Here is a 22,529-nt window from a genome sequence, read left to right on the forward strand (position 1 = left end):
TTAACTAAAGGGAGAAAAGAACCGGACCAGAGGGAGGAATGGAAAAAGGGTAAGTAAAATCAATATTAAGACAGGCTGCAGAAGAGTTAACACTCTCTAGATCTTTGGTTTTCCTCAGCACACATTTGCTTCTCATCACCACACCTCCCAACTTCTCTCTCCTCTCGCAACTTTAAAAAACTGAACAACAGCTTCTAAAAAAATGTTGTAGCATACTCCATTGTTTTTCTTTTTTACACCATCTATATTTTTCTTCCCTAAATTTATTATGTCATGAGAAGCCATGGAGTACAAACAGAACAAGAGTAATGTGATAAAGACATTTTTTCTATTCTGTGCTGGAAATTGTTTATGTTACCACACTGAATAGATTTTAAAACTATCTCAAGAAAAACGTGACATTTTTTGTCACTTTAATAGTTTGTCACAAACTTACCTTTTTTTATCTTTCTGGGATTTCCAAAAATTAATGACTGAACTTTTAAAATGTATTATTATTTCCATTGTTGGCCACCTTAGTTCTTGGACTCTGCGATTGTTTAGCCCTGTGAGATGAACATTTAAAAGACCTGAACGTTGATGCCAGCTGCCCTCAGGCATGTGGCTGGGACAGAACTACAGGAGGAGGTTGTGCTGGGATCAGCAGGAATGAAGGGAAAAGAACCTGTTATCTATGCCTTAGATAAAGGTATTTTTTAAAGGTTTGATTGCTTTGTTGTTAGACTACCTACATTTTTAATAGATGTAAATGCACTGACAGTTCGGCTTGGCATCAGCAGAAAGGATTTTATATAAATAAATTTGAGAATGAAAAAAGGGAAACAAATAAACCATCCTGTACAGACAGCTGTTCCATTTAGAATTCATAATTTTACAAAGCAAAAGCAGAAAAGCCATCTGCAAAAATCAAACAAACAAGGACAGGATATTATATCCTACATGGATCCCAGTAGCTGGCCTTTAATTTACCATGGCGTTGCTCATCCCATCAATTTTGATTCTAAAGGAGCAGTAATGGGGGTGAATTCTATTCAGGTGCCCCCAGAAACTCAATTCCACACTCAAGTCCTATTCCAAAAGCCACTTAACTAGCCCCCTCCAACCTTCAAACTGCCTTCCTTCTCCCCAGGGGTTTCATTTGGGTCAAAGCCCCTTCCCAGCACTACTGGGAAGTCCTACCTCTCTGTATCAAAGACAAAAATTATCTCCAACTCCAGCATCTTTCCACACGTACAAGTCATTGCATTCATAAGGAAGGAGTTTTGAAGGAGTTTGTAGTTACGCCTTATAGCATTTACTAAACACATTTTAAAGGACCAGATCAGCATTGCTCTTGATCTCTAGTGGCATCAGGTAAATGAGATTTGAATTTAGCACTCTTTTCATATTTCACATGAAAAACAAAACAAAACAAAAACAAACAAAGAAACAAAGAAACACAAACAAAAAAAACCCACACCAAAACACAAAAAAACCAAACTTATCTGGAAAAGAACAAAACTAAATTAAAATATTATCTGTCTCCAATTCAGATGCAGTGATGTGAATGTGACAGATTAATCTGAAGGACCCGTCTTTATTTTTCCATGAAACACAATATTTCTATAGAGCTTTGCACCCTTCATGGGCCTGGCTTGCTGCTTTCTGCAGTTGGTCTTAACCTGGACCATCAGATCCTCATAAGTAGGCAGGACAGCCTCTCCTATATGTAGCTTTTATTGGAACAATTCTAGAAACAGATCCAGGTATTCCAGCATCTGAAGATGTGCTGTCTAAATGCTTTGTTTTGGCTGATGACAGAGATGCAGGTGAGTAATATTCAAATCTACTTTGGGATTTACCCAAAATGAGAAATATTTTAAAAAAGGACAGATGACATTCCCTCTGATGTCTTTAACTCATCCCAGGTTTGATCATCATCTGAATTCAAGGAGTATGATCTGAAAGCATCTGACTCGTTGCTATAAAACCAAAAAGGGAAAACATAAGAGGACTTTCTGTAAAGAGAAAATAACTGGGACTATATAATAATTGTCATTTCTGCAGAGAAGACACTACATACTGAAAATAGGAATACTAGAGAGAATGAAGAATATGGATGACAAATTGTGAGGTAGTTTTTTTTGGCTGCTTTTTTTGTTGGTTTCAGGGGGGTGGAGGTATTTTTTCTGCAATGCACTGCAGGTATTTATGTGGGGGTAAATGCAATATTAAGTGTTTGCTTTTTCAATCCCAGCCTGGGACCATAATAGATAAAATTAGAACTCACTGGGTATAATTAGCCAGCATATTTTCTTGTTTGCATGGCCAACTTTGGGGAAAAAAAAAAAATATATATATATATATATAAAGTTTGGCTTCTGCTGCAAGGCATACTTACATCTTAAAGGAGATTTGGGAAATGTAAAAAGAGACTGTGCTTTCATCAGATTTATCCTAACAGCCTTCACCTGCAATAGTAATTAATTTCCCAAAGGCCCATTTTGACAGTACAACACATGAAGCAATGTTAAGTTCAGTACTAAAAGGAGGAAAAAAGTAAAAAATTATTATTATTTCTTACAAATAAAAATCAATAGTAAAATCTAATTGAATCTACAAAGGAAGTAGGTATAACATAGGTTTTACAAGGTTGGCTCTATTTAGTAAGAAAAAAGAACACTTTAAGCTAATTTATCAAGAAAATGTTATGACAAATTTTCACAGATAAAACATGGGTGAAGATAAAAGGATAGGGACTAAGGACACTATCTGTGCTCTATAGCTCAAGTAGTACAGGGAAGCAAACTCATGAATCAACTCAATATGCTTCTCCCTAATTTGTTAAGCTGCTAACACCAATCCCATTGCAGTGATTATTATGTATACCACACACTGCTCTCTCCTCTTGTATTTGCTAGAGGAATTCAAATATGCAAATGAATCTTCGTTTAATAAGGACAGCAATAGCAGTGTGCACTTGTGTCTGCCTGCTGATGCTACAGAGATGAAACACTGCCAGGATTCATAAGAAAATACCGGAGATCAGGTTTGCATTCTTCATTGGAGATCTCTAGAATTCCCAGGATGTCCCACAAGATGCTCCATCCATCCATCTACCAAGGTGGATTCAATGTGATTTTTTTTTCTTTCCTCCTCCACCAGGTCACTTAAGGGAACTGAAGTTCCCAGTGTTGTCCTTGACAAGTACTGTCAGTACTTGCTATAGTGAGGGCAGGGTGCCAGCCAAATAAAAATAGGACAACCCCGTCAAAGCTTCATCAGCGCAAAATCAACACGAACAGCAGCAGTCAGATTAAAGAACCCTAGCAGTTGTAGACAGGGAGAGAAATGTATGCATTTATCTATGCATTCGCGTGAATCCAAGCCTAAAGGAAAGCCAGCTTTGACTACCCTTGTAGTTCATTTACAAATAATGACAGTTTCAGCTCATAAATGGCTTTCTTAATCCCAAGGCAACCTAGCCTCATATACACAAGCACAAATGGTGTATAAAACAACAACATAACAATGGGTGTACAACATCATGCTTCTGCAACTGCCTTAGCCCTACTGCTGACCAGGCAAACTTTGCTACCAAAAAGTAAACAATTTCAAATTATTTCAAGCCTGTCAGGAACAGCAGAATCCCATGAAATTGCAGGCTCCTTAACAAAGGTTTGTCTGTCACTGTTATACTTAAATACTACATCCTTTGTGATGGGGGTTGAGGAGTTCAAGACCATTAATGTAACCAACATCATCATTAAATATGTGTCTTAAGAGGATGTGATACATCAAAGGATGTGTCTCAAAAGCCTGGTGGAAGCAACCATTTGTCTGGCACCATCTCATGAGGAAAGAAGAATATTTCCATGAGAGGTGTCAAGTCAGAGGAAAACGAGGCCAGGTTTCCCCTTAAAGAAAGCTGTTTGGCACAAGCTATGTCAACTGCAACAACTCCTAAGCACTCCTCTTTACAGAGTTTGGAGGAAACCACACGAGATCTTACTACTTTGTGTACACACAGTGTGCAAGAAGTCCTGGAAATGGAATTTTCTTCTCTGTGACTAACACTGCAAAGTAGTTTGTCCCACGACATTCAAGAAGTGGATGAGATTAATCAACCAATGCCTTTGGGCTGCAGGCAACACAGCAGCCCTTGCTGCTGTATTCTAAGGGGTCCATCTGCTGTAACAGCCTTGCTCAGCCCAAAGGGAACATCTGTGCCTTATGATGAAGGGTTGGAAATCCACAGTGTTTCTGGACTGAGGTTTAATGATTTTCTGGCACATTTTCATAATATCCATGGCAACTCTTGAGCTGTAGTATCTCTTGTGCCCATAGTCCTGCATCTATTCTCTGAAAGGGATGCCAACACAGCAAACAACCAAGTCAGCTTCAGGACTGATGCTAGTATTTCTAGTCCCAAAATCTGGCATTCCAGCCAACTGCTGAATGGGAATTCCCAGAGCTTCTCAACAGTGTGGCCAACTTCTCAGCATCTGCATATTTGTTTTCCTACCCATTTCATTTACTTTTAAATGAGAAGCTGTCTGAATTTTCCCCAGGCTATACCTTCTATTGTTTGCCCACACACAGACCCGCACCCCCACTATTCCACTGCCATGTAAGAAAAAACACAGTGCAGAATTAGTACTTAGCAAAATTCACAATCAGATTCCACTGTGTTTTGAGATTAGAATTGCTATGACAAAACATATTTTGGTTTTGAACAACAGAGGTACAAAGAATTGTCCACAATGAAAATGATGTTTTTAAAACAGTAATGAACTTGGGCTTCCTAATCCTTAGATTATCACCTCCCTCCAGACTTCACTTCAGATCAACAGTGCCTCTCCTCTAATTTCCTCACTCTGACAGTGTCACAGCAAACATGCTGATGAAATAATTCTGAGAGCATCCCACTGAACACTTCGCCAGCTTCCAGCAATTTGTGGCTTATGAATTCATGTAAGTCTTATTGGCTTTTTCCTTCATATTTGACCTCTACAGTGTCTAACAATATCCAATTTGATGCAATGTAAGATTTTTCTGTGAGAAACAGGAAATTCTTGTTTATTATTTACAGCCTTCATGCTGCTCTTCATCGCACAACCCTGCCTAGCTCTCTCTTCTCCAGGCTGAACAGTCCTAGCTTATTTAATCTACTCTTGTAGAGAACAGTTTCTGGCACACAAAAGAATAGAGTGTCAGTTTTAGAAAGAGCAGTGAGGCCTGAATGACAGACTCTTGTAGTCAGAGCTGCACACAGCATCACCTCGGAGTGGCCTAGAGAGGATGCACTTCTTGGAAAGGGCTGGTCAGGCCAAGGCAGAGGTCAGTGAATACATCCAACTGGATTTGTGTTTTATACTTCAGCAACTGAAACAGAGGTTGTGAAGGGTTCAACACACGGTTGTTTGTTTGATTTACTAAGGGAAAGATGTTCGCAGAGTTATCCAGTGCCTCAGTCCCTGCCTCCTCCTAACAGCTTACAAACTCCTCACCCTCATTTTGACCACATTTGAAAGAGAAACAGACACCTCAAATCCAAGAAGTCACCAGATCTTGTGAAAATAGAGAGCCAAATAGAAGGGAATCAAGTTACTGTTCGTTAAAGAAAAATACACATCCTGAGCTGAACTCTAGACATCATGGAATATGCAAAGAAAACCCAAGAAAAAACATGGCAATAAATTCTGCAATCCTAGAGCTTCATCCTGCAGTTGTAAAAATGAATTATGCATTGTTAGAAGCAAAAAGCAAATCATGGAAGTGACCAATGAGTAGAATGTGTTCTTCCTTCTCCCCCATTTTCTTACACTTCAAACTGAAGATATTCAACTCAGGTAAAGAAAAAAAAAAGGTACCTTTTGACTACATGGTCCCTACTGCCTGCCACAGAAGTGCTTTAGGAGTGTCTGAGAGATATATCTACCAAATGAACTTTCTCACAGGTATGAGAAATCCTGAGCAGAATTCCTGAATGTATAATCTTTTTTTTTTTTTCTGTCCCCTTAAGTGGTGTTATTATTGTTGACATTTCAGAACCTCTAAAGAACAAGACACAGCTGTTCCATCTGGAGGAGAAGCCTGACTGAATGAAGCAGAATTGCGCAGAGCTGGAGAGAACTCAGAAGAGCACTTAGTCCATCCTCACACCACAAGGCAGGATCACCTAGTACCTGTGTCTGCCATTTCTCACAGGCTCATCTAACCTATTCTGAAAGCCTTTCAGTGACAGAGACTTTACAGTCTCCTCAGACAATCTATATCATAGCTGCTTTCCCATATATCCAGGTCAGAAAAGATTATTATTTCCTTCTGCACTGCAGCAGCCTTTTACCACCTGAAGACCATTATGCTGCCATCCTTCAGCAATCTCTCTTCTGGTTAAAGAAACAGAGCCTAATCAATCTTTCTTTGCAGGGGCTGTTTTCTAGACCTGTTTGTGTCTTTTCATATAGACAGGGCCATTCAAGAAAGACATCAAGCTCTAAATATGTTTGTAAGCATCAGAAATTTACAAGTAAGAATGTTATTTAACCTAGGACAGGAAAACACCAAGTGGCAACCCTGGCTAGTGTTTACTTCACAGGATATGCTCATTCCCTGCTGCTCTTCACTAGGACACATTTGCCCACCTGTTTTGCTCACTAGAACTTTTTTGTATTTCAAGATTTGTAGAACTGCCAGTTGCCCCAAGTTTTAAAACAAAGGCTTTATATGGTAAGAGCTTGGTATTTTGGTATCAATGCTATGGTGCAGGGGTCCTGCTTAGATCAGGACAACGGCAGCAAGCATGTTTCCCTTCTAAGCCAACAAGGGAAAACACTGCAAGAAGAAAATAGCAACTGATCTAAGTTTACGGCTCATCACAACACTGAATAAACCCCAGGTTAGAGAATCAATATTAGCACTAGGCAAACCAATACTTTTGTTACCATTATCCTGAAGAAATAGGTTACGGTTTGTCAGTTTGAGAAGGAATAAGAAGACTCAACTCTGCATTCTGCCACATGCACATGCTAGCTAGGGAAAGGAAGCACTGGCACCCCTAGAGACAGCATCCTTGTGCCTTTCATCAGTGTTAAAATGACTGAAAGAAGAGCTCCCTGCCAGCCCAGCTGCCTGCTGCACTACATGCAGCTGTGATTTCTTACCCTGTTAAGTGAGAAGTTTCTGTAACCACATCCATAATCCATTTCTAGGATGCTGTTTGACAGGGTCAAGAAGTCTGTAAAATACTGAGGAGGGAAATGCATGAGCAAAGACATTATTAGGAAAAAAAAACATATCCTGTTGTGGTAGGGTTTTGTTTTGTTTTGTTTTGTTTTTTTGTTTGTTTGTTTGTTTGTTTTTCTCTCAAAACCAAAAGTACTTAAGAAAGTCTTTTCAGCTTGTAGCTATAAAGCCCCTAACATGCTACCTGCAGATGAAGGACAGGGATCCTGGCCATACGCTTAAAGCTAGAGACTTTGTGGAGTTCAAGAGAGTGAATCCCTTCTGATTTACAGCATCTATGAGAAGCAAATGAATTTATTATGCTGTTTGCTACCATCCCTTGACTCTGATGTCCTCCCTACAGATTAAGGGCCAAAGACACAAAGCATTATTCTGTTTTCATTAGACTTCCTTACTGCTCAGGCTTTTTGCTGGAAGATTTTATGTTTAATATGTCACCCCCAGAAGATGCCTCCCTTCCCAAAAATATTTACAGTGCAAAACACCAGGAGTGAGGGCTGTGCATTCCCTGTAGCCATTAGTTTAATCTATATCACTCTGAAGAAAAACTAAATTCAAAGAGAGCCTACATTTATTTGTTTGGGCATATGCCAGATGGCGTTTGGTCAGACATAGTCAACATAGTACATGTACTGCTGCAAAAGACTGCATAGGTACTCAAAGATCTCTGTTTCCCTCCCCAGCAAGAAGTCTACGAATCCACAGACTTACTGACACCTTCGCTTCCAGACATCTCTGCCTTGCTACATTCTACTCTGTACCATGCCATAGAGGGGAAATGCCAGCACACTGTAAGAAATTATATTTTCTGACTTATTAATTCAGTGTATTGCAAACAATCCCTGATGTGGCCCTGCACTCCTAACCCAGCAGAAATTCTGAAAAGGCAACAACAAAAAGGGATAAAATTAAATCAACTTCCTTTTAAATATGGAGCAGACCTCCATAGCTTAGCAGGATATTGTCTCATTTTTCCTTTACCTCTCATTGGAATTGGAATAAATTCATTGAAGGCAGGTATGACCTCTAACACTTCGTAACAGGAGCAGTGCAAGCACCACACTGCAACATCCTCAAAAAAGACTGAGCATTTGGAAAATCACAGCAAATATACATACTACAAACAAAAGAAAAAAAATGGTTAGCTGGATTACCAGCGGGCAGGCAGTAGGGATAATGCGAAGAGTCCTACAAATGCATCACTACAGGATGCTTCCTCCTACAGATTCTGCTTTCTTGTTCCACAAGGCATTGGGAACAGTTTGCAGGAACAGTTTTTCTTGAAGAAGATGTAGAAGGGAATACATCACTACTTTTCAGGGCTTGGGGAGCAAACACAGATATGAACAGATCAGGGAAGCCTCTCCTTGCGCAGTATGTACCACCCAAGGACAACATGTAGATATCGTGCAAGAGGATAGCAAATCAGAGGCAACTCCAAATGCAGCAGTAGGAACATTAATGATGCCAGTACTACAGCTGAGGGCTAGAAACAGGCAATCTCTCAATAGACGGTGCTAACTAGCCTTCTTCCATCATCGGGACAGTCCATATTGCTGTGTTCAAATCCAGATTGCACAATATCTTAACATCCTACTGAAAACACAGGAGACATTAGTTTTCAGTGTGTTATCTGCTAATCCCAGCTCTCTCAGGTACATGCTGAACTGTCCACTCAGCCAGGACCAGAGCAGTTAGTGGGTGGCCTCATTCACAGGATCACTGAGGCTGCACAGAGCCTCTGGAGGTCTCTGGCAAGAGTCCCCTGCTCAAAGCACAGTTGGCAACAGGATCAAGTTCACTTGTGTCTGCAAAATTATTTTCACTTGGCACTGTCTCCTTAGCTATCAAATGGAAAGAAGGCAAAACTCTATATCCGTATAGAGATACCCATTTTTTGTGTGAACTCTTTGTCAGCTTGGCTAGTGACAGGGCACTTATTTCCTGAGAAATAATTACAGAAGTGTGGAAATAACAAATACAGGGAGACGAAGGCATTCATGGAAAATTCACTTAAGTGCACCAATAGTCCAAATACTAGAGATAAGATCTAATGAGATATTAAGGCTTAGTCCCTCAGATGGGTCAATTTAAATTAAGAGAGGTTCATTGCTTTATACAGTGAATCCTGGGGTGTGTCTGTGCGTGTGTATAATATGCACAGAATTAGATTCTTTCTCAAAAGCATACTGCAGGCATCAATAGTAGTCCTGTTTACTATCTCTCAAAACAAAGTCATTAATTCTCTTTTTAGGAGCCGCCACAAGTTGCAGTGAGCTGCCTAACTACTGCTTTCAAGAGCCCAGGTCTAAATAAGTTTGGCCCACCAGCCTGTAACAAATCAACTGCTTTCTAAATAGCGGCATATTCCTCAAAAGAGGTTTTTTGCTTAGATAACTAAGACTAATGTCCCATTTACATGTTAATTAAGAGACAAAATTCCCACATGCGTTAAAAATTACAAAAACACATGCTTTACAGCGCACACAGCAATAAATCTTATAATTAAGAAAGGGGAGATCACATTTCTCTAAGATGATGCTTTTACAGAATCTTAACTCTCCTTTTATAGAGAGAACGAGCAGCTGGATATTGCATGCCTGGAGCCAGATACCAACTTTCCAGTAGTCCAGAGCTGCACTGATATGGAACACTAGTGGAACTACAGTGAATAGCTGAATTACAGTGACTGGAAGTGTCAGACATTTTGTGCAATGAACCAATTTGAACCAGATTTGAAAATATACTCAAGGGTACACTGTGCAGATTAGACAGCAATAAGTCTTTAGGATTTAATTCAAATCTCCTGTTCTCCTAGACTTTTCATGTATAGTTTCTCCTGACCAATTATGCCATTGTATAGGCTTGCAGAACCTAAAATCTTCAGAAGTGGTTAGGAAGAACACACACCACAAATACTTTCTTGTTCAGGCTTTCTCCAGCTCAGCCACTTGCTTAGGGTCAATTGTGTTGGCAAAATACCACAAAGGATTTATCTCTTGTCTGTATTTTCCTTATTTTCTTTGAATTTCATCCCTCTTTCCAGCTGTTCCTTCCTGCTATGACCACTCCTGACTTCAGTACTGCACCAATAGTACTTTGCCCTGTGAAACTTTGAACAGCTTTTGTAATTTCCTGAAATCTGTTCTGTAGATTTAACCTCCCTCAAGTCTGTGCCCCAAATGTATAAATTGTGTTATATGATTTAGACAAAAAAAAAAAAAAAAAAAAAAAAAAAAAAAAATCCAAATATCTTTCCTCCTTCCATGCAAAACAGCTTCAGCACAGTTACTGGAGTTATCAGACAGGGATAGAGAGCACAAGGTGTTTCACTGAAGGAGAAAGCTGCAACCTCCATGGCACCACTGAGCCTCTCATCCTTCCATGATGAAGGGAATTTCTGACCTTGAGCCCAATGCCTTCCCTTACTGTAGGCTTCTCTCTTCCCCTCCAGGGTACCTCCACTGATACACCACCTCCAGCCATAAGAGAATCACTTTTGCCCATTGTAATTTTTTTTTTCTTTTTTTTTTTTTTTTAAAATCTACTCTGTTTTTGTCATCATATCTACTATATGATCTAGGTAAATCAAATCTAACATATGTTCTTAACTATTACAAGTCAGAACTACTATAGATCTACCTAGATCACATAGTACAGACAAATAAATTTAAGGATATCCAAAAAACCACACTGGAAGAGAGTGCTTTAATCTTCACTAGAAAATGAATAATTTATGTTTAGATGTGTAATCTATTGAAGCCAATGATTTTGTAAAGCACCATGATTTTTATTATGTTTGGATCCTTGCCCTAGGTAATTGTGTGGTATGATCACAGACTGATGCTTGTCATCCTTGGGACACTGAAGATGAGAAAGACACTCGCAGTAGAACCATAGATTCTAGCCTAGGCCTGGTGACAATGACCCATAGCACCTCTACGTCATAACAGAATATTTCTCTTCTGTTGCAATATAGAAATATAAAAGTTCCCTTTGAGTGGTTCACTGGATCTTAAAGAATCTGTTTTTCCAAGAAAACAGCAAAATACTTTCTTTCACTTAATTCTCAGGAAAGTTTACATTTTACTTCTTTTTGTTAAATCAGCTGCATGTTACCAATTCCGTCTACCATTTCAGGTACACCAACTGTGAAATTATGTTCCTCTGAATTCAGTCGCTGTTAAACATGGAAACAGGTTTGATCAGCAGAGTCAGTATTGTCTCTATACAAGTTAACAAACATGAACATGTAAAGATGAGCACAAAGGTCTCACATAACAGAGATTATGCTCACTTTTCAAAAGATCACAGCCACAGTGGGCTGATCCCTCCTACACTAAACAATAGTAGAGATCTCTCTAACCAACATGTCTGAAACAAATACATTAAATGCTTAAGCTTTTATAACTTTTTCCAAAAGCAACCTTTCTATTCTCTTAACTATCCCAAGCACATTATATTTTCCATCAGTTTCATTTACGTTTTTCAGATCTTAGCTAGATTAAAAAAAAAAAAACACAGAGTCTATTATTCCACATACTAACTTCAAAGTACACATTTGCAGAGATTTGGAAATATTTAGACACTAAAAATCCATAGGAACCAAAGGAGAAATTATAAAATACTTTGATTGGTTGCTTATTTCCTCTCTGCTCTTTATGAGAAAATCAGATTTTCCTGTCAGGTTTCAGCTCAGGAAGGATTCAGATCAGTTTTTAAACTGAAATGTGTCTTTCATATGGACCATTTAATCATTATATCATCTTACTGAATGGGCAGTATGTTGCATGAGGTGCACCATATCTTCATTATAAACATGCTGTGCTGTAATGGCTAATAAGAAAAATTGCAAATTATCTACTTAAGCAAAAACAGATAGCATATTAAGGGGATAACATGTTCTGATGAATCAAATAATTTTTTCTTCTCTTTCATTTCCCTCTAAAACTTCAAAGCAATCAAATGTTGTTTATGCATAAAATTTATTCCTTTCACCAATCTGTATTTTGATTAAATTTGCATACTCTATTTCCTACAAGTCAATGTGAAGAGACCCTCACGTAATTGAAACCATTTCCCCTACAGTCCTCCTATCTTCGCTGTAATATTTTATATTAGTAGCTCTGTTATGTCTAATATCTGTAATGTTGGCTGATTAGAATTTTCACTTAATGCAACCTGTATTTATAAACCACTATGATGGAAAAAAGAACAAATACAAGAAAGAAGAAACAATAATTACCTGTCTTTGATGCCACACAGATCCATGTGTAAATCACTAAAATTCCCCAGGGAGCCTTGCTGAACTAAAATGAGGTCCTTGGGCTGGTTATCAATAAAGATGAGCCTCATACAGCCTTGAAAAGCAGTAATGGGATTTAAACATCGGGAATCGGTGAAATTGTCAGGGCACCCTGTGGGAAAAAGAGAAAAGGTGGAGAAGAATATTGGAATGTTCATCTATTTCTGCTGGGATTTCCTGGTGCAAGAACTCAGAGGCTCATTATTCCAAGTGTTTTTATTCCTTGTGCTACATAACCTTCAGTGTTATAAATCCCCCAGTAAGGAAAAAAAAAAAAAAAAAAAAAAGGAAAAAAGAGGGGGGAAAAAAGAAAGAGCAGCCATAGGAATCAGAATATGAGATTTTAACATGTGCTAAGCAAAAACAAAACGTGAGGGTTCACTGAGATCAGAGCCTCACTGTGGTAAGCACCACACAGAAATATATTAGATAAAAATATGACAGTTTATTACAATCTCTTTATTTAAATTAATGCTTGTACTCCAAAAAGCAGAAGGTAGTATTTTTCAAGACTGTTCTTTCCATTTTCAAAATTTAACTAAATCTACATCAATTTCCTTGGGAGCACAGTGCCTAAATATCTTTGTAGATCTTAGCCATATGTCAATTAAGCTCTGGAGTCTAAATCACTGAGCTGGATCAGGACAGTGATATTTACAGGAATATTAATAATGCTAATAGTCCTCAGGCCTTTTACCTAGTAAAAATCCACTTGTAGCTAATAGAGCTATGCAGCTTTTGCATGTTTTGCCAACGAGATATAGGTACCCATTGGTTACCACTATTAATAGTCCACTTTTACAGCCATGTTAGCAGTTCTGCTCATTCCCTCTCTGTCAGGGTTGATCGTCTCACAGCACTGTATGCACTAAAACTCAATAGGTATCTAAAATCAGTTATTACAAATATTCTCTTAGCTGCAAACAGAGTGCACCTGGGGAGACCTCAATGGTGAGCACCCAAGGATCTGGATCATAAAAATGTGTCCTGCATCTGTATGAAACAACTTACCTCCAAAATAGTAGCTATTCCCAGAGTAGATCCTGGAGACTGTGGTTGCGTGGCTAGCAGTGGCAGCATTGTTGTCCAGCGTCAGGGTAATGCGATGTCTTCTGGCATTGATGTTAACAGAATGCCAAAGCCCATCATGGAGATTTGTTCCTGGCAAAAATCAAGTACAAAGAGTGAAAAAGAGGTGCCAGAGACAACAGAGTTCTTCAAACCTTCCTTTGCTTTCAACTTGTGACCACAAACATGCAGCTGCCCCCAGAACAGGGAAAACTGGCAGCTGAAAAGCATGCATTGCCTCTGGAAAAAAACTGGCATAGAAGAAAAGGCCAAAGAAGCAGCAAGCTTTTTGAGAGTAAGAAAGAGTCATCTCACATTTCAATCTAACCTGCTTCTGGTACTGCAGGCACTCACTAAGCTACCAGGGCCCTTTGTCTTACTGGTAGCAACTACTACCATTTTGTGGATGTTTATGTCATTTTCAGTCTGTTGGTAAATGCTTATAGCTCACAGGAGTCTTCAGAGAAGGTCTCTATTGAGCTTCTTGTATGAAACACATGCCTGAGATTGCAGAGGATTAAATTCAGTGAGACAGTCATACCCTCTCTCAGGCTCTGATATGAAACCCAACAAACCCCAGTAGGCATCAGTAGGATCTGTGTTTCTTAAAACCCTTCAGCACTAAGGTAGCATGCAGTCTTATTGATGGCTGTACCTATTGAAGGCTGATGGCCTTTCTATATTGGATTTTGACATGGATCTTGGGAGACCTGGGGTTGTTGCTCTGACCAGGAATCTATGAAGGTACATGAGCGATTACGGTACTGGGTAGCCTCTTTCTCTTCTAGACACTTGTGCAAAGGGGGGAAATAACCTCTCTGTCTCCTTATTCTGAAAATCAGTGTTGCATCTTGTGGCTCTTGAAATAACATCACACAGCTACAAAGAAACTCCACATCCTCTGTCTGACAGCCATGAAAAATCAGTGGGCAAGCGTCTGAGCTCGCACACAGTGGTGCAGATCAAAAGTAACTTAATTACAGTTCAAAATACACTGCTCTTAGGCTGGAGTCACTAAGACCAGGAACAGACAACTAGTATTTACTCCCCTCACTAGAGGAATATTTTTTGTAACTGTAGCTTTTAGAAAATAAAAACAAATGAGCACTTTGTGACACAAAGAGGTGTGAGAACAGTTTAAAAGAAAATAAAAAAAAAAACGTGGGTGTTATGTATATGAGAAGTCATTTCATTATGAATTTGAAATTGAGACAATTTTCACAGTAATGGATGTTAACACATGCACAATATCCATAGAATAAGAGGCCATTTTCCCAGGAGGAAAAAAAAAAAAAAAAAAGCATGATTTTTCAACTAGAACAAGTCCATTTTGAAGTGAAATATGTTGCTGCAGTTTGAAAAGAGGTCAAAACAAAATACGTCCAATTTGGGGCAAAAATAGGTCCATTCTTGATCAAGTAGGAGTTTATTGTGAGTACCTGACATCTGCAGAACATGGCACTTGCAATTTCTGCATATTTTTCCTATGTAAGTAGGCAGCTGGCAGTGTTTTAGATAGCACCAAAGGCTGGGCTCAGGTTCATGATTTCAGAACTACATAAAAACAAATACACCCAACCAAATATCGACATGGTCTCAGCTTTGTCAACAATTTAATTAGGATTGCAATAAAGGCTGGAAAGTCAGTTTTCAGCATTCATTTGCAGCAAGATAAGGCTATAATAATCTGCATGAATAAGGATAGATACAGGGCTGCCTCATTTTATATTGTAAAGGGGAATGAAACACACATATGGAACAGCTCTGCTTTGACAACTCTCTCAGATTTTATCTCTGCTTCTTTTAATAGACACATCTGCCCTCTTTTAGTCTGTATTTGGAATATTTTAATATTACATATTTTTAAGCAGCTGCTCTTTTAGAAAATACTATTATTACTATTATTACATAGTTCCACCTCAATTCCATCAGTCTATTACTTATCCACCTTTGGAAACTGAGTATTAAACACATGCAGAAAACTTCCCTGTCTCCCACCCGGGACAGCTGCAGAGCAGCAAGTGATCCACAGAAGCCCTGGGCTAAGAATGTTTCTGTTTGAGATGCCAACATGGCTTACATAGGTCACACTGGGACAGCAGCTGGGACGCTCTGGCCCTGCGTCTGTTGTACAGTCTGAAACTGTATCCCTGTTTTCTCTGGGAGCCAATGCATAGCTGTTCTGCTAAGTGTTTACAAGCAATTACCTCCGAATGTTAGGTCAGAGAGGCAATCCCATTTCACCCTCTCACATCCTGCCAGCTGCACAAAGCAGCTGGCAGACTGGCTGAGAAGGCCAGAGAGGTATTGTGAGGAGAGGAAGCCCATGGTCAAGTCTCTCTTCTGAACAGAGCACAGAGAGAGAATCTAAAGCTACAGTCAGAGGAAGCAAATCAGCTCTGAAGGTGCCTTGACTTGTGCTGGGGAATGGTGCAGCAGCTGAGTTACTTCCCAGCTGACTTCAGCACAATCTGAGGACAGGTAACAGGAAGGTCTTCATGTGACCTGACTGAAGAAAATTTAGCGTGACTGTTTAAGAACACAGAGGCTGAGATAATTGTCAGGTAGACTGAGTCTGGAGATCTCAGGATGCCAACTTTCCATGCTTAGATCTACCTCAAGGTGCACAGAGTGATTCTGCTACTGAAAAGCAAAAGAAAATTTGAGAAGAGAAAGAAAGATTGGGTCCTTCCTTATTTCACCATCCTTTTATCCTATGGGGTTGCACCTTTGTATTCTAGAGGGGTACAGATGAGAGCAGACAAAACTAAAGTACCTTCACTGATTTCCACTGGGTTCTCTGTCTCTTTCTGAATAAGCAGTGTTAGTTTCCCACTATGGAGGTAAACCAAGAGAGGTCCTGAATTTTCAGACAATTTGGTGAACAGAAGTAAGCCGTCTTTATTCCATGTTCGAAACTGGAAGCTGACTGACAAACCGTCAATTTGAGGAGTGCCGGGTAGTAACAAGTAGCTTCGACTGGCACTGATGAAGGTGATAGGAACAATTTGTGGTTCAGAGCAGGAAAATGTCACGTTCCCCTGCAAATAACAAAAATCAAACATTATCAACATGGCTTTTGTTTGTTTGTTTTTGTTTTTGTTTCCAGACATCCAAATACATCTATAGTCAAATAAGCTCATGGAGTTCCTAATGGCCTTCAAGGTTGAAATAGATATTGTTATTCAGACACAAATCTTTGGAATTTATTGCAAAATATATCTGTCCATCCTGGGAAAACACATCTGACTTCAAAATTTTACTTGAACCCTAAATAGGGGAAGTGGAATCAAAAATCAAAACCTTAATTCTTAGAAGGATTTAAACATGTCCAAGTGTCTTCTACCAAGACCATGCCTAGATGCAGAAGGGCTCATTTGATAGCCCAGACAGACCATCTCCATGTGGCCACATCTGCTTTGCATTTCCCATCTCCTTTCATTTCAAGTTCAAGCTTAGCTTTATATCAATAAAATCAAATTCATTCAGATCTATGTTATTTCAGGAACTGACAATTAAGGAATCACAAGTTTGCTTGAACCTTCATGAGCTGCAGGTTATGATACAAATGTTGTGTGTTAGTTCTGCACTGACGGGACTACAGGAGTGTGAACAAGGCAATGTGCAAATGAAAAAATAAAACATTCTCCAATGCACGTGAATCCTAACAAACAGACTAGATTTTTCTTTTTTTTTTTTCCTAAATATGAGCCAAAATGCAGCCATTGATGACAGTATTATTTTGGTCATTTACACCAACACTGCATAACCTTAAAAGTAAAAAAGCTCTTATCTACTTCATTCTACTACATGGGACCAAACAAGAGGCAAGTTCCCTAAGTTTATTTCAAATATTCAACAGATAATTTGCTGTAGCAGTACTGTTTATGTTTTATTTTACCCAAAGTGATGCAGCCTTGTGCTACTTAAAATAATAAAAGTTAACTTAAGAATAATATTACAAATAATTAAAAATAATTGTTCTGAAAATATTTCAAAATTCATAAGGAAACCCAAAGAAAAAATCACTTGAACACAGTACTTATAGTGGAATGAAACTATAGTGAGATTTCCTGGCTAGTTCTAGGTCTCCTGGTTTCCCAGGCACTTTGTGAGGAATTATTAAAACATTACATAGTCGGCAAGCATGATGAAATCCAATGCAATTTAAATGCCAAACTTAATTGATTACCTCAGTCATTCAGCCCTGAAATCCATGGTGTTATTTGCCCAGAAGTTCAGCACTCAAAGTGGTCAGTAGAATCTGTACAAGCATGTACCATTGTAGTTTGTAGATGAAATGACTCCATTGCTTTGTTCATGCACTGTAGCCTACCCAACCAGGTCATTCAAACCATGCAATAAAACCTTGACAAGCTCGGACACACTTAAGGAGCCATGTCTTCCAAAGCTACTCCAGGAGATTGTTCCAGCCAGCTTGCTTTGAACTAGGCTGCTTTGTAAAATACCAACTGGAATCTAATAAAGCCATTGGAGTAAAAGGCTTTCTCCATAGTACTGCATCTCATCAGAGCTGCTACCTCACTCTAACAGGATGATTATAATGAACAGCACTTGATGGATGTGTAGGAAGTTGCACAGTGCTTGGGGAATTCCTCTCTGGAATCTCAGACAGCTGATGGAACTGTTTCCTATCACTTTCAAATGTCTTTCTAGCCTTTATTTGAAGACGAAAAATAAATGAAGTGCCAGAAAGACAAAGTTATCACTGGATAAAACAATCCTTGATAGATATATAGCTATATCAAGCCATTTACATATTTCCTGCCCTGTTAGGTGCAGAATGCTATGTAACAGATTTTGCAATGGCAAAAGGTGTTGATGGGTATATAAAATTAGAATGAGTCTTGTGATATAATCCAAAGCTTATCCAAACTTAACATTAGCCAAGTGGAAAGTAGAAGAAAAAGAATTTGTTCTCAGCCTTTTAAATGTTTTATTACCTGATGCGCTTTGCTTGCATAAAAGATGCCACGGGCTTTTTTTTTTTTTTTTTTTATTACTGCTGTTATATTTCCATTGAATTCATGACAAATTACAGAAAAATAAAGAGAGCCAACTGTAGTGACATAAACAAGTATTGTTAACTTTCTCTAGAGTTTTTTAAAGGTTTAGCTATTTAAAATGCTGATGACAAATTTTCTTTGGAATTTTAGACATTTACACTGATGCAAGTAACCTCACACAAAGTAGTAAGACATTTACAGATCTAATACACACATAACAGCTTCCCCTAAACCTGCATCTGATCAGGAGTATTTTGTTTTAATTGGCAGCAGTTCTGGAACTCTCCAGGGTACACGGAAGACTTCTGGCAGACACTTGATTTTACAACTGAACCCAGTTTAACCGAAAAGTAAAACATCTTTGGCTAGGAAATAGGATAAGAAGAGTCTAATCCCTAGAGAAAATATAGGAGATGCTCAGCTCTACCCAGCTGCTAGAACTCCCACTATCATGTGACGTTTGAGAATCCCATTGAGTCCATCATCTCCAGGCTGATGAATGACTCCTCTAATAAGCAGTGAAATCTTTCCAAAACATTTCTTAATGTTCATACAAGAGAAACCTTCTGAACTTAGAAATGCAATGGAGATATTTGCATTTTTTTCACTGGCTGCCATGACACTTGTCTCAAAAAGAATGCAAGCACCCTAGATTTCTGCAGGCAGGATATGGTTGCAGAGGTGGTTCTTATTCAAGTAAGATGTTGAATGAACAGGTGACAACATGTTACAGCATTTGAAGGAAGAATCGGAGCCTTTCCTATTAAAAAGAGAATGGAAGAACACAGTCGCTAAGTGATGAGGATAAAAGTGGATTACACAGAAAATCCTCTGAGCTATAAGCCTCATCCAAAACTGACTGGAGTCTTTCCAGTGACTTCTGCAGGACTTTGGTAAAACCTTTATAACTTTAATGAACCATTTCAGTCTTTTGTGGCCTTTCTTCATGTTGTATTATACACTGTTGAATGAAGATAGAAGGCTGCTACAGGACCACAGTCGGGGCAATTGTTGAGAAGTTTCCTATACATCCCCCTCGCTCTCAGAGAATACTAATCAAAAGTAATATGTACTTGGGAAACTATTCAAACTGACAGCTGAACTGAAATCCTCAACATTTAGCCTACCAAAGGACATCAGCCAAGATCACAGCTTGAACAGGAAGAACAATAAATGAGTATTTCTGAGCTCTCGTTCTACCTGCAGGTTAGAACATCAAGTGGACACTTACTTTCCTCATTAATCACTCTATCCAATAAAAAGGATATCTTGTTTTCTGCAGAGGGCTGGAAAGGAAGATTTCATATGACAGTTAAGGGAACTAAAATCCCAGGCCTGGCTGAAATACAAATGTGGGTAAACTGGCAATAATATCTCCAGCTTCGAAATTGGAGGACTATTTTTATCTGTGAAGAGACTGAGGTTGCAGAAAAATTGGCAAAGAGAGTAACAGAGGAAAAAGGTGACCTCTGATGCAATTTTAAAAGGATAAAATGAAAGATTGTAATTCAGCTCTGTGCAGCTGAATTGTAAGAATGGAAGAGGTTCCTCTAAATCCCATTTTTAAATTAACTACCCCAAGCAGAACAGATGTTAGGAGACCCACGTAGATTTTAACTACTTCTCAAGACATTGCTAAGCATTGAACAGAATGTAAATCAAAGTGATATACCAGCCCCGGCCTACTGACATACCGGTGCAAACTGATGCCAAACAGAATGCGGGAGCACCAAGACCCATGGTGTTACTTGAGCTAGGACTAGTCCACTGAGTGAGCAACTAGCCCATCTCGAGACCAGGGCTCACACTTTAAGAGAAGTTCCTCTACTGAGGTGGGTTTGTCTTTCTCTAAGCAAAATTCCATCATGGATATCTGAAAGCTTTCACGATCCAAGTTTAACCGAAATGAACATACCTTTGTGACAGAGAGCTGCCCTGTTTTTAGTCACTCTAGGTATCATGTATGCTGATAAAAAGTTAACTATTTATCACACTGGTTTAGGTTGTTCACATAAAGTTCCTATGTGGAAAAAGTAGTATAAAAAAACCAACAACAACAACAAGAAAACCCAAACAAACAAAATATCAAGACAAACTAACAAACAAACAAAAACAACAATGCTTTGAAAAGGCATTGTCAACATGACATAATCAACCATGAGATGCTTGGCTAGAGATTTCTGGATGTTCTTTATTTCTGACTCCTAAGCTATGTCACTGGACAGAAGTCAAACAAAGCATTTTACCATTTTCATGCCCATAGTAACTGTATATTATTTTTTCATTATATGGTACAATAGCTTAGAGTTGCTGACAAAAGATGGCAACAGATAGAGAGCTAATTTGGGAAAAAAAAAAAAAAAATCATACATCATTTCTCATAGAGACAGGAAAAGGAAAAAAGAACACAAGAGGAAACACAAAAGAAATCCAGTGTGTTTAATATTTTCCTTCCTTTGAACAAGAAGCAGGAATAAAGCCAGCCTTTCAAATTCACCTTACCAGAAGTGAATAAGATAAGATAGATGTCTTAGATCAAACTGACAAATTAGTATAATTCAAGCAGAATTTTTGTTCCAGTGCAAGGTATCCTGATCTACAGCTTATTAGGTTTTATTACATGGAACAAAACACAGCTGCAAGGAGATTTTTTTATTAGTACTATTATTACTATGAAAACAGACCTACATCTATGTTAAAATAGAAAAGTGCATAGAAAGCAATTCTTATCAGGTTTTTTTTAATTAGTTATCATTATTAGATTTTCTTCAAGTCCAATCATCTGTGTATCATAACACAGCACCAGCCTAAATTGTTGGTATAAACTGCACACAGAATCACAGAATGTTAGAGATTGGAAGGGACCTTGAAAGATCATCTAGTCCAATCCCCCTGCCGGAGCAGGACACTGCAGGCTCTTGACTGTGATGGGGTCAGCTTGCTCCTTTCTGTTATGCTAGGCAGCCAAGTAACAAGCAGTTCCCAGGGCCCCAGCACCTACACTAAAACCTTAGAAAAAGACATTTAAACCTCAGATTTACAGCAAATTACATTCTCCCCTATTTTCCTTACTCCCTGCTAACTCCTATGACAATTATTAGCCATCTTTCTTGCTCTCCTACAGGGACTTACAGCCTTATCACCTCCTGCCTTGAAAGATTCTCCTTTGCTCAGCAGGTACTAACGGCTCTATTAACTCATTTTGACTATCCAGATAATGTAATAAATTAAACTCTGAACAACTATTTCTAACCTGTAATTTGCTGAAAGCTGATGACTCTCAGAAAGGCCTTGTTTGCTCAGAAGCATGTTTTTTTTCCCACATATGTCAACTAGTCTTACAAAAAAATATGGTCTCTCTCCCCCGAAGACTTACTTCACTTATGGTCATCACAACTATCAAAATCCTAACACAAAGAATCTTCTATATCAAGAAAAGGAGAGTTTAATATTGCAGGGAGAGGGTGGATTAAATATTTACAGACTGAAAGTCTTTGGAATTGTAGACAAAGCCTACTGAAATCGATGTGAAAACTATAATTTAAACAGACTTTATTTCAAGACCTTGACTGAGATGACACACTTAATTTGATTCGAAACAACCTCCTTATACTGTTCAGCAACAATACCATGGGACCTTAAAATGGATGCTGTTTATATAGACTTTATTACTATACCACGGTGAAGGTAGTATATGAAGGAAACCTGTCTGAAGACCCAGAGAGCAGACAGGAAGACAGAAAAAAACATAAAAAGCTATTTTTACAGGAACCAAGTATTTCTGGAATCTGAGTTCACCTACTTTATTTACAGAACAGCAAATTCAGTATTCTTTTTAATGTGTACATGTGACTCACACTTTCATTAAACTGGACTCTTTTTTAAAAATATAAATTTAACTT

General features: G+C 38.6%; 1 protein-coding gene across 1 annotated transcript in view; it reads right to left on the reverse strand.

The window, feature by feature from the left end:
- Positions 1-22,529, reverse strand: part of CNTNAP5 (contactin associated protein family member 5) — a gene marked incomplete at its 5' end in the record, with an annotated part of 271,482 nt that overhangs the window by 110,364 nt on the left and 138,589 nt on the right. The window contains 3 exons of the mRNA XM_080346433.1: positions 12,473-12,644; positions 13,544-13,693; positions 16,377-16,641. Coding sequence (XP_080202559.1) covers positions 12,473-12,644; positions 13,544-13,693; positions 16,377-16,641 — 587 coding nt within the window. The remainder of the gene's footprint in view (positions 1-12,472; positions 12,645-13,543; positions 13,694-16,376; positions 16,642-22,529) is intronic.

Source organism: Nesoenas mayeri (genome assembly GCF_963082525.1).
Source record: "Nesoenas mayeri genome assembly, chromosome: 6".
NCBI classification, from domain to species: Eukaryota; Metazoa; Chordata; class Aves; order Columbiformes; family Columbidae; genus Nesoenas; species Nesoenas mayeri.